General features: G+C 42.2%; 1 protein-coding gene across 1 annotated transcript; it reads right to left on the bottom strand.

Annotated features, from left to right (window-relative positions):
* Window positions 1–300: 300 nt before the first annotated feature.
* DNAAF2 (dynein axonemal assembly factor 2) lies at window positions 301–7,795 on the bottom strand. The gene is made up of 3 exons (XM_028106055.2): window positions 5,882–7,795; window positions 2,517–2,660; window positions 301–1,093 (listed from the first exon to the last, which is right to left on the bottom strand). Exons 1-3 carry the CDS (start codon window positions 7,718–7,720, stop codon window positions 587–589), a joined length of 2,490 nt encoding a protein of 829 aa, XP_027961856.1. The 5' UTR covers window positions 7,721–7,795; the 3' UTR covers window positions 301–586.
* Between the last annotated feature and the right edge of the window lie 4,752 nt (window positions 7,796–12,547).

Genomic DNA, 12,547 nt, shown 5'->3' with positions numbered 1-12,547 from the left:
TAGTGTGTGTGTGTGACACACATAAAAGAGGTGAAGCAAAAATACTAAATTTCATTCAGTGTATTTGTATTGTAATTGGATAGTTAATACTGGTTAGTAAAGTTCTAAGAATCTCTATTTCAAGCATAAATACATCCTATTTGGTGAAACATAAAGGCATAGTTTGGAGATTCTATGCCTACCCACACACACATACTGATTAATTTCTAGTTAATTGCATTCTTGAAAATTACTTTTTGCTAACAGACACAACTTAGTGAATATTTACTTTGAAACTTTATTAAAGTAATGGTAAACAAAAGAAGCCAAAAACAAACAAGCAAATATATACAGGTTGCATTAAAACTAAATGTTTGCCCATTAGAAAAAATATACATCTATCAGATGAATCACAAAAATCTCCATGATTAAGAAAACTTTGTATAAACTCTACATGGGCAAAAAACTAAATTCTCTCTAATTTCCCCATTAGAATCAAAATTGCAAATTTTAATTTTATACTTTTTGAATACTTTAAGATAGTAGTTAACAGAAAGATAATCTATTTTAAGTCCAAAAAACTTTTAAACTCTAAAATTACATAGAATTAGTCCAAGTCATACAGCAAAGAATTATGAAAACTGAATGCGCATTGAGTCACATGATCTTTAATAAACTGCACGCTACCATCCTGCATATTGGTTTCTTTTATGTTGTTAAGACCAGGTAAATTGTGAACTGTAGTTTTGTTTAGTAATGAAGATAGGTCATCTCCATCTAATTCTTTCTCTTCTGTTATCATTGGTTCTTTTAAGTCATCTTTTTCCTCATTTGAGTAAACAGGACTTTTTTCTTTTATAAATTCAGGTTCCATTTTTGACTCAGGTTGCTGAGACTTTCCAAACAGCATGTGAGAAACATCAAGAGACTCTTGTTGCAAGCATACAACTGAACCACAACTGTCTGTTTCTAGTACTTTAACTGCTATAGACGAATCAGAATCAGTTGTTGAGGTGGTAGGATGTTCTGTATTTTCTTTTTCAGGGAGATGACTTCCTTCAGTGCCTTTTTCTTCCTTTTCATGAAGCTGTTCAGAGTTACTACATTCTTGCAACTATGTCAAGAGAAACAACACATTAAGAATCTTTGAAAAAAATAGAAAATTAAATTGTACTCTATGGATATAGGGCTTTTTTTATTTTTCTTTTTTTAAGTTTTTTTTTTTTTTTTTAATAGATATAATGCTTACAGATCTGCAAATAGGCTTCTGGGCTCTCCCCCTCAAAGTCATCTTCCAAATGCTGCCAGTTATTTTTTATTTTTTTATTTTTTTTAAGATTCTATTTATTTATTTGACAGAGAGACACAGAGAGAGCAGGAACACAAGCAGGGGAGTGGGAGAGGGAGAAGCAGGCTTCCCGCCGAGTAGGGAGACCGATGCGGGGCTCGATCCCAGGACCCTGGGACCATGACCTGAGCCGAAGGCAGATGCTTAACGACTGAGCCACCCAGGTGCCCACTGCCAGTTATTTTTTAACAGTGCAGACAGTGCAAAGCTGGCATTAATTCTAGATTAATTCCTTTCAATGACCCCTTATCTCCTTCAGAATAAATTAATCCTGGCCTACAAAACCCTTTAGTAGTCATTCTTTTTTTTTTAAAAGATTTTATTTTTATTTGACAGACCCAGCCAGAGAGGGAGCACAAGCAGGGGTAGGTACAGGCAGAGGGAGAAGCAGGCTTCCTGCAAAGCAGGGAGCCCGATGCAGGGCTCAATCCCAGGACCCTGGGATCATGATCCAAGCCGAAGGAAGGCAGACACTTAACAACTGAGCCACCCAGGCGCCCCAGTAGTCATTCTTATAAGGGCAGTCTTTAATTTCTTTTCTTTTTTTTTTTTTATTCGAGAGAGAGAGAGAAAGAGAGAGAGGCAGAGAGAGAAGCAGGCTCCCAAGGAGCAGGGAGCCCAATGCGGGACTCGATCCCAGGACTCTGGGATCATGACCTGAGCCGAAGGCAGACGCTTAACCATCTGAGCCACCCAGGCGCCCGGGCAGTCTTTAATTTCTTAAATTTTCTTGAATTTCTGTGATTCTTCAGAACCACTCTCCTCCCCAATTCATATATAAATTAATTGTGCTAGTTACTAAATTATTTGTGTCCAATATTGAAGATTAAAAATAACCAGACTTAAGGTTCAACTAGAAAGAATAAAACTGAATGACAGCTCCGTCCCATGGTTTGAGAGTCAAAAAGACTTGTTTGTCCCTGAACTCGTACTCAAACTTCCCCAGTGTTAATTTCCCTCTTCCTCATTGGACTGTTACTTTGGGATTAAATGAGATATATGTGAAAATGAACCACAAAGTGTTTGGCACATAGTAAAATACATGCAAAAAAAGTCTTTACTCCTCTTAAGTCTTCCCAGCCATTATGTACATTTAATTTAAAGTTATGACATCAAGAAATCAAAAATTAAGTTATCTGTCAGGTTTTAACCTTGTCCTAAATCACTACAAAGGCCACCAAATCCTTACCTTTGTATGAATTTGAATCTTACTATCAGTAACCTGAAGAACTTCAATTAATGGTGGGGTTAAGGACATTGTCTGATTAAATGGAGGGCTCAGGACCTCTTCAAGCACCTCATCAACATTTTCTTCATTGACAAACAGCCTTTCCTAAAATAAAAAGAGAAAAAATATTCTGCCTTATAGGTCATTTTTGACAAAGTTGATCTAAAAACTCATACAAGTTCTTACACACTTCAGGATTACACTTTTAAAATGTTTAATGTTACTCCTATGCTGTCTTGGCAGAAGAAAACAGTATTGTACAGAGCAGTAAGACTAGCAACAGTATATACATATATCAGAAAAGACCCTAAAAGAAAAAAGTCTTAGCTCCTTCTCTAAATCTGTTAACAGTCTGAGATAATCTTACTTACAAATGGTATTTTCCTTTCCTTTTTTCTCTTAATATTTTATAAGAATAATATCACCTCCAGGGCTATAAATGCAGTCACTGCTATAAAATGTAATTTTAGAATACTTCCTAATGAGAGAGCTAAGAAATATATATGACAGGATTTATTTAAATTTTGTGTGACCAATTTGCCTTTTAGTTCTTGGCCAGGTAAGAACCAAACATAATATTTAAGAGAAGTATATTCTGGTTTTGCACATTGAGATAATCCATTGTGACAGTATCATATAGCTATTTATAAGAATGAGGTAAGATTTCGGGACGCCTGGGTGGCTCAGTTGTTAAGCGTCTGCCTTTGGCTCAGGTCATGATCCCCGTGTCCTGGGATTGAGTCCCGCATCAGGTTCCCTGCTCTGCGGGAAGCCTGCTTCTCCCTTTGCCTCTGCCTCCCTCTCTCTGTCTCTCATGAATAAATAAATAAAATCTTTAAAAAAAGAATGAGGTAGATTTCAAGAGGCTGACATGGAAAGATTTCCAAACTATAATTAGGAAGTGCATAAATCACTTTCACCAGAATCGAAACACAAAGCAACTTGTGCATATGCATGTCAAGTGAATACAGGTATATAGTTAGGGTGCTGAAGGGATAACCACATTTAAAATGCATAAAATCAGTTTAATGTCCAAAATAAAAGTACTTTCATAAAAACAAATCTCCAAATAAACGGTTCATTATTTGGTCCAAATAGGAGGGCAAAATCAGAAAGAGACAAGTTTAAAGTTCCCTTATATTAAATAGTATTTAAACTTATGAACACCTACCATGAACGTTGGGTACAGAAAAATCTTATATTTGGAGTAGTTTCCTTGCTATTTTTTTAAAGTTCCAGAATAACTGTATTATAGAAACATCCCCCAATTAAAAGCATCTGTAAGTTTCCTACCCCTGGAAAAGATTTGCACAAAAATTGCACAAAAATACACCAAATACTTTTAGTCTTTAGTTAACCCAAGGAAAAACAATATTTATAATGGAAATGGTTATGATTAAAACAAAGTATTTGCATAAACTCACCTTATTCTAATGACTGATTTTACTCTGAAAGATACTGAATTTAGTGGTCCTAAAGCTCTAGGAAAATTTCCATTGAATATTTAGGCTTTTATAAATCTATTTTGTACTTGTTTATGTGTAAAGTAACAATTCTGACCTTGACAGTCACAAATCAGTCTAATTATTTTCATATGATGCATATAATCATTATATATTATATGTCTACCCACACATTACTCTTGTGATTTTAAAAAATTTTACTTTAATACTTAGACCCTAGTCCAGTGAAATGTAAAGAAAAATAACTGAATATTATGGTTCCATCAGCTTTAGCAAATGTGATGATTAACGAAGTAATTATAAATCTATTTCAAGCATCAAAGATATAAAACACAGTTGCCCTAATCCCATTTTGGTCTAGTTTCTTTGCTAAAATAATATTAGCCTTCTAGAAAATCAGATTAAAATAATAGTCTTTAGTATTCTCTCAACCGCTTATCCATAAAACTTTCTTCCCAGTTGTTATTTTTATATTTATTAAAACAATTACAGGGGCACCTGTAATGCTCAGTTGGAGGAGCATGCAACTCTTTTATCTCTGGTAGTGAGTTCGAGCCCCAGGACTGGGTGGAGGGGTAGCGTTTACGTAAATAAACTTTAAAAATAAATAAATAAAACAATTACAGGAAAACGACTCCCCTTTCCTAAATTTCCCCCTCCTGATGATATAAACAGATAGTCAATTTCATATTATATTCTCACAAAGTATCTTACCTCACCCTGGCTATTTATTTTACCATTTTGGGAGAGTTTCAAATTAACCACTGCTCACAGAAGATACCCTCTTAAAATATAACTTATTAGCAAATATCTAGGAAAATCACAGGGAAGAAATGAAAATTTCTGGCAAGTTAAAACCCAAGGCTAAAAACTTAATTTTCAATATATAATCTGTGCAACTAGTTTTATTTCTGGGAATTTAAGCCTTGAATTTGTTAAAAGCTAAAAAAAAATATTACATGTAAAACTCATCCATACCTCAATGAAAACCACCAATTGTTAATTTATGAGTTTAAAAATTTCCTTAGAACTTAAAATTTTACAAAATTTTTTTTAAAAAATTATCAATAGGAGCGGACGTGTTGAGTGGCTCAGCTGGTTGAGGAACCCACTCTTGATTTCGCTCATGTCATGGTCTCTGGTCCTGGGATGAGCCCAGTGTATGCTCCCGCTCAGCGGGGGAATCTGCTTCTCTCTCTCTCTCTCTCCTTCTGCCCCTCACCTACTTAAGTCAATAAATAAAAAATAAATAATAAAATCTTTTCTAAAAATTGTCAATTATACTGGAGTACTGAATCTGAAATTCAAGAACCTCAAAACCTAAAAAGTATAGTAGCAACTACAATCGAACACACTATTCATGAAAATTATGTCCTAAGTAAACTAGGTAATGCTCAGCCCGAAGTTCTAGAGTACCTGCCCACAAGAGGTCTTAGCTGATCTTGATGTGCACTCTAACAAATATTTATATAGTTGATCTTTCAACAGCAGGGGGTTAGGGGACACTGCCCCCCCCCCCCGCGTTGAAAAATCAACCTGCAACTTTTGACTCCTCCAAAGCTTTTAACTACTAGTAGCCTACTATTGACTGGAAGCCTTACCTATAACATAAACAACCCATTAACTAATATTTTGTATGTTGTATTATATACTATATTCTTATAAACTAGAGAAAAGAAAATGTTTTTAAGAAAATCATTAGAGAAAATACATTTATAGTATTATACTGTATTTATCAAAAAAGATCTGCTTATAAGTGAATCCAGGCAGATCCAACCTGTGTTGTTCAAGGGTCAATTATAAGAGCAATTTTTTAAAAGTGGGATGGAATATTTCAAATATGAGTCTAGAAAGAACTGTTACCTCCAAAGAATCCTTGTTTAAACCATAATACCACTCTCTCCAATGTCCATAGCACTCTGGCGATTTAGCCAGTTCTATCACTGCATTGTTTGAAGAAATACTAGCCACAGGTTCTTTGGTACTCAATTTATTCTCCGGAGCAAATTGCAAAAAAAAGGAATAATAAACTGAGTCTTGGGTGGAGAAGCCTAATTTGTACCGGAAGGGGCTCACATCCCCTTGAAGACTTTGCGGTTGGATCCGAGGCACTTGAATTAGCAGAGTCAGGGATTCTTCATCCTGATTACAATGCAAAGGAGGACACAAAGGTTCCTTGCTGCCGGTCCCGGGACCACCCATGGCTCGATCGGAGGGCTCCCGGCCCGCGCCTTCCCCGATCACTCGCGTCTCAACTCCGAAATCTCCACGCGCACTCTCTCTTCCTGCAAAAGACCCCCTGTCAAGGTCCCCAGATGAAGTACCCGGGGAGCCTCCTCCACCGTCCCCAGGTGAGTTCCCTGCTACGGTAGACGGCTCCTCCTCGATGCCCGTTGTCCACACCGCTTGCTCGTCCAAGTCCTGCTCCTCCGGCTCGGAGACGAGCTCCTCCACAGCGGCGGCTGGGGTGGTGATCCCGGCGTCCGCAGCCCCGGGTGGCCTGGGATCCGGGCCACCGTTACCGGCACAACCCCCTACCGGGCCCATCTCCCCCTTGCGAGCGGAAGCGCAGGCCGCGCCGTCAGTTCCGGACATGCAGACGGACTCTTCCGGCGCCACGGCGGGTTCCTGGCGCGCGGGGGGGAGCGCCACGGGAAGGGTGACCACCAGCTGTCGCCGGGCCTTGTTGAACTGCGCCTTGCCGCGGCTGTCGTCCACTGCGTACGGGAGCGAGAGCCGCAGCCGGTAGTCGGGTTTCCTTGAGTCGAGGCACAGCCGCTTTCCCGTCACCTCCAGCGCCGCCTGCTCGGCCGAGCGCAACAACGGCAGCTCGATGGTGACCACCAGTTCCCGGGGCACCGGGCTGGGGGCCGAGTCCCGGGAGCAGCGGTAATCCTGGAGGTCCACGTGGTGGCGCTGCACCACGCTGTAGCGAGGCTCGGTGGGGGCGAGCTGCAGGACCGCCTCCGGAGGGGAGGGCGCCTGGGGTGGGGGGACCAGTGAGTTTCCGGCCGCCGCAGGGCACTGGTAGGGGTAGGGGAAATCGGGGAGAGGGCTCTCCGGCTCCCCCTCGGGCCGGGCCGGGACGCCCCCGGGAAGGGGCGTGCGCAGCACGGCAGCCTCCTGAGTCCCCTTGTACTTGATCTTCAGGGTCTTGGCATTCCTGCGGTCCAGCTTCACGCCGAACTGCTTCTCGATGGCCTCCAGTGCCGTGGCGTCCAACATCTGGCGGAAGCGCTCGTGGCGCCGGGCCAGCGCGAGCGCGTCTGGGTGGAAGACCACGTCGTAGACTGTGTAGCGGGTGCCTCGGCCCCCCGCGTACTCGCGGCCGGGAGCCAGGCTGTAGGGCAGGGACCACTGGCTGCCGGCCGCCGTGCCCCTGGGGCCGGGTCGGCTGCTGGGCGCGCCCACCAGCGCGTTGCTGCACACGTTCACGAAGCAGCGCCGCGCCCCGTCGAGGCTAGTGCGCAGTACGTGACCCGGCTGCGGGTGCACGAACCGCACGTCCACTCCGCGCTCACGCTCCAGCGCGGTGATCTCCGCCTCGTAGCGCCGCCGGTTCTCCGGGTCCGTGAGCTCCTCGGCGTACTCGGTGAACATTCGCCGGAACTCCGGGTCCTGGAAGGCTGAGGTGAGCCGCTGGACCTCCTCTCCGCTCAGGTCCAAGTCCTCCAGCGGCGAAGAGGCTGCCGCCTTGGCCATGCTGCCCCGCCGCTCCTAGCCCTCGGGCGGGAGGAGATGGACCCGAGACCCAGGTGGGTGGGACGCGCCGTGGAGTCGCTGGTCTGCGGAGAGTGGGGCGGCCCAGTTCGGTAACCGCCAGAGAATTGAGCCTGGGGCAGCGCGTGGTCGTTGCCATAGTGACACCGCCAACCGCCGCGAGGAGGGGCAGGAATTGGAGCCGGCTGGTGGAAGCGCCACAGATAGCCTCTTAGTTCCTTCAAATCAACCCACTACGGCACATGCTGCTTTTTTAGGTCCCTGTGCCATGGTGCAATTAGTTCTGCAGAATAACGGCCACAATAATTATAATTTCCAGCATTTATGTACGTTATCGTATTCACAAGCTGTAATTCAAGTTTAAACTTATGTACACTTTTTACTTTACCAAACGGACATTTCAGTTTTCTAGACATTTCACCATCGAGTTTGCCCTATAACAACTCACATGTGGGGCAAGAGCTATGGGCAGGTTATTCATAAATAACAAATGATCAGTAGGCTTACAGGACTTTTTATTCTTAGTTTATTATTTATTTTTTTTATTTAGTAATCTCTACACTCTAGGGCTGAAACTCAGGACCCCGAGATCAAGAGTCGCATGCCCAGGACTTTAATAGTAAAAATGCAAATGTAAAATCTCACACATAACCTATCAAAATGGCAAAGGCTGGGGACGCCTGGGTGGCTCAGTCGTTGGGCGTCTGCCTTCGGCTCAGGTCATGATCCCAGGGTCTTGGGATCGAGCCCCGCATCGGGCTCCCTTGCTCGGCGGGAAGCCTGCTTCTCCCTCTCCCACTCCCCCTGCTTGTGTTCCCTCTGTCGCTGTGTCTCTCCTTGTCAAATAAATAAATAAAATCTTTTTAAAAAATGGCACAGGCTGTTTTTACAATTACTGTATTTCCTTGGGGTGGTAGTAAAGCCTTTCTAAGAGAGTTGTTTGGTAGCTGTATAAAAGCCTTTAGAAGGTATGTACTCTTTTCATCCAGCAATTCTAAGAGCATGCTCAAAGCAACATTTCCCATGATTCTAAAGGTTTGGGAAGAATCCAGGGGTTCAACAGTGGGACTGGGTGAGCAGATTTTGCTATAGCCATACAGTGGGATTTTATGCATTCAAAAGTAACGTTATAGAATAATATTTATTGACTAAGGTAATTAATTTGTAGTTGTTAAATCCAGTGATTGTTCTTCTGTTCTCATTTTGTTGAAACTTTTATCAACATTTAACACAGTTGATGTTGGCATTACCTCAGTGACAAGACACTTTACAGATTTCTCTGCTACCTCATCAGACATTTGACACTATATAATCTATTTTGCAAGTGTTTGCCTCCGTTCCACTTGTAAGTGGAAATGCCTCAAGGCTGGGATTTTTGTCTCTTCTCCATTTATATTCTCTCCTTCACAAATATTTTTACACTCACAAATACGAGACTTATATATCAGGTTCTGAATTCCAAACTAGTATATCCAGTTGCCCATTTGAGGTCTCCATTTCAATGATTTAATGTCTATGTCCTTCAGGTTTGAAATGACCAAAAATCTAACTCCTTTTCCTCTGCCCTCATCTTATGATCTCTTGGCTGTATTCAAAACAGTTGACTGCCCCTCCTTGAAATATACTTTACTCTTGGTTTGAAGAACTCCATGCTCTCCCATTTTCCTCCTCCTTTGCTTGTTCCTTTCCCGCCTGTCCTCTAAATGTAGGAGTCACCCAAAGTCTGTTCATCAGACTACTTACCTAACTGTATTCCTTCCCAGATGATCCTCATCAGGCTCACAGCTTTAAATGCCATCTAAGTTTAGATTCATTCTTTCAACAGATATTTATTGCACACTTGCTGCACCTACTACTTATATAAGTAAGGGACTGTTCCAGGCACTGGATGGAACAAAACAAAATCATTGTGCTCCAAGGATGTGAAGCGACTGGCACTCTCGTATGCTGGACGTATCTATTGGGTCAATTTACTTGGGAAAATTTTTGTTGACTGTAATGTATATCTCATAACTAAGAAATTCTACTCCTAGATATATATCCAATAGAAACACATATCCCTATCAAAAGACATGTACTAGAATTTGCATATTTATAATAGCAGTATTTGCAATAATAGATAAACAGTAGAAACTACTCAAGTTTCCATCAATAGTAGAATGGACAAATAAAAAGTATATCCACACAATGGACATGAATGGACAATGTGGATAAATGTTACTAACAAGGTTGTATGAAAGAAACCAGATGCAAAATAATACGTACTGTATGATTCCATTCTACAATAGGCAAAGCTTGGCAAAATGAATCTCACTGCTAGAAACCAGGCTAGTGATTGTCCTTTCAAGGGAGAGTGGGCTGTTGTGATTGGAGGGGAGCAGGAGTGAGCTTCTGGGTTGAGGGGTAGTATCCTGATTCTTAATCTCGGTATTGCTAACAGGATGTGCAGTTTGTGAAAATTCATTGAGCTGTCCATTGACGATAGGGGGTTTTATGTAATACTTCAATTTAAAAGTTTTTGAATGTACTTGTAAAAAAAAAAATCCGTGCCTTCGTGGATCTCATGTGGGTTGAGACTAGTGACTCCAAAATTTTATCTCCAGTCACACTTAACCTCTGAGCTCTAGGCTCATGCCACTACCTACCAGATACCTCCACCTGGATGTGTGATAGGCATCTCCAAATAGAAAAAATATTTTTTTAAGATTTTATTTTTAAGTAATCTCTACACCCAACGTGGGGCTCAAACTCACAGCCCCAAGATCAAGAGTTGCACATTCCACTGACTGAACACCAGCCAGTCACCCCTCCAAACAGAAATCTTGGTTTTTTTTTCCCCTCTCAAACCTGTTATTTCCCCAGTCTGAGTAAACCGTACTGTCCGCCCAGCTGCTTAAGCCTGAAACCTAAGTGTAATCCTTGATTCCTCTTACCCCCACCCTGCACCACTGTTCAATTACCAAGGCCTGTGGTCTCTTCTTAAGCACCTCGAATACACCCACTTCTTTCCATTTCTGGTCTGAGCCACTGCCTCATCTCCATCGCAGACTTCTGCAGTAGCTTCCTGACTGGTCTCTTCAGCTCTTCCCTTTCTTACAATCTCTTCTCCACACAGTAACCTTAGGGATCTTGAAAAACAGATCTGCTGAACACCTTTCAGGAGGCCCACGTCCAGATTCCTTACTTGTGTCTACAAGGCCATCATGCCTTGATCCCTAGCCCTCTTCATGCTCAGCTCCTGGATCATTACACCTCGGCCTCCATGGCAGAGCACCCTTGCTCCTGGGTAGCCTGTGCTGCTGGTTGAACATGCTGTGTGAGGGGCTCCATTGCACAGAAAACACACGAATGTGCACAGGGTCAGTACTGAAACATTCTGTCTTAATTTTACCCTGCCTGCTCTGAGCGGTCCCCACCACTATAAGAGGACAGAGTAAATTCCACGATCGATTTTGGTGAATGATTGGGACTCATCTTATTTAATAGGTATATTTTACAGAACACCGGATTAAGTTCCTGTGCTTATAAGGCAGAGAAAGAAATTCATGGGCACAATTCAGTCTGTAATCATGTCTTCCTCAGTGCAGAGTGTAATTTAAATCACTGGTAATCGAAAAGTCAGGATGCTTTACCTGAAAATTCAGATTTCTCCCGAATGGCCAGCTAGGCTCAGCTTCCCACGTGGCTACAGCTGGCTGGTGCAGACAGCGGCAGGTGCAGCCGTTAGGTGCACCTGTGTGTTCCAGTCGCACTTCCTGTGGTTTCCCCACATGAGACCAAGTGTTGCTTTTCTCACAGCAGAGAAATCTTTTGTGTGATCTACATGGCCCCTGTTCATGACTGCCTCAGACCCAGACTTCTGGCAGTGAGCCAGCTGATTAAGCATCCAAGTCAGGGAGCACACCACCTCTCTGCTTTTCCCCCAGACAGAGGCCCAGGATACCCTTTCAGTGCTGCTCCTCTGCTGCCCCATCTTTCAGACTTCTGCTTTTCATTTCTGGACGATGAGGATTCCCACCCGGTTCTAGTTCTGGTCTTGTTCTAACACGTGTTTGGTTCTGGCAACGTACCTGCTCGTAGTTAACTGCTTTGCTTCACTTCACCTTGCTAAGTCCTAAATGCACCCTGTCTTTCTAGCCACTAAATGTAAAAAGATCTCAAAAAGCTCATCTTATAGAAACGAATGAGGGAACACTTTGTATGAGTTTCTGTAACTTCCTACTCGTCATCTTTCATATGTAGCTCTGGTTCTCATAACTGGACCAACAGCCTTGCAGGGTTTATTTCACTACCACTTTCAAAGCCCAAATTATAAATTTTCTAAGCAATATAGCTTTTGAACTTATGCCTTAATTTCATCTTTAACTTTTTCTAGGCTATTCTTGAAATTAAAGCTAAATCGTACTCTTCTAACAACAGGCCTCTACTAAACTTCTCCCCAAATTTTCCATCTTCAAACCACTTCTCAAACTGCCACTTCACCCTTAACTACTAATTCACTTACCACTACATTCAGATAAAATTTCATTGAGGAATTTTCCCTTCAGTATGTCATTTTTATTTTTTATCAGTCTCTCTTCCCCAAAAAGTTAATTTTCTTTCAAAGAAATGTCTTCCATTCTAGGCTTTTTGTAATATTAAGATTACTCCTACATTTGAAACATTCTTTGTACCCATGATTTCCTGTCTGTCATTCAGATTCATTTCTAGGCTATTATTGCAATGCTGTAAACTAAAAGATAAGTAAGGGGATGGTGTTAAGTGATTACATCCAAATAACAAAACCTGCTGCTTCAAAATAATGTGTCT

Source organism: Eumetopias jubatus, unplaced genomic scaffold (assembly GCF_037043125.1).
Source record: "Eumetopias jubatus isolate StellerSeaLion01/CBP00866 unplaced genomic scaffold, mEumJub1_p1.0 scaffold_7, whole genome shotgun sequence".
NCBI classification, from domain to species: domain Eukaryota; kingdom Metazoa; phylum Chordata; class Mammalia; order Carnivora; family Otariidae; genus Eumetopias; species Eumetopias jubatus.
The sequence above is the reverse complement of the archived record's forward strand: the minus strand, read 5'-3'. Positions and strand labels throughout refer to the sequence as shown.

What these genes read in the sequence shown, in the direction of transcription:
- DNAAF2 (XM_028106055.2), bottom strand. Translation starts at nt 7,720, where the DNA reads ATGGCCAAGGCGGCAGCCTCTTCGCCGCTGGAGGACTTGGACCTGAGC. An exon ending in TAAACAAGGATTCTTTGGAG is followed by an intron (nt 2,661 to 5,881) that starts GTAACAGTTCTT and finishes TTTTTATTTTAG; the next exon opens with GAAAGGCTGTTTGTCAATGA. An exon ending in AGATTCAAATTCATACAAAG is followed by an intron (nt 1,094 to 2,516) that starts GTAAGGATTTGG and finishes CTCTTGACATAG; the next exon opens with TTGCAAGAATGTAGTAACTC.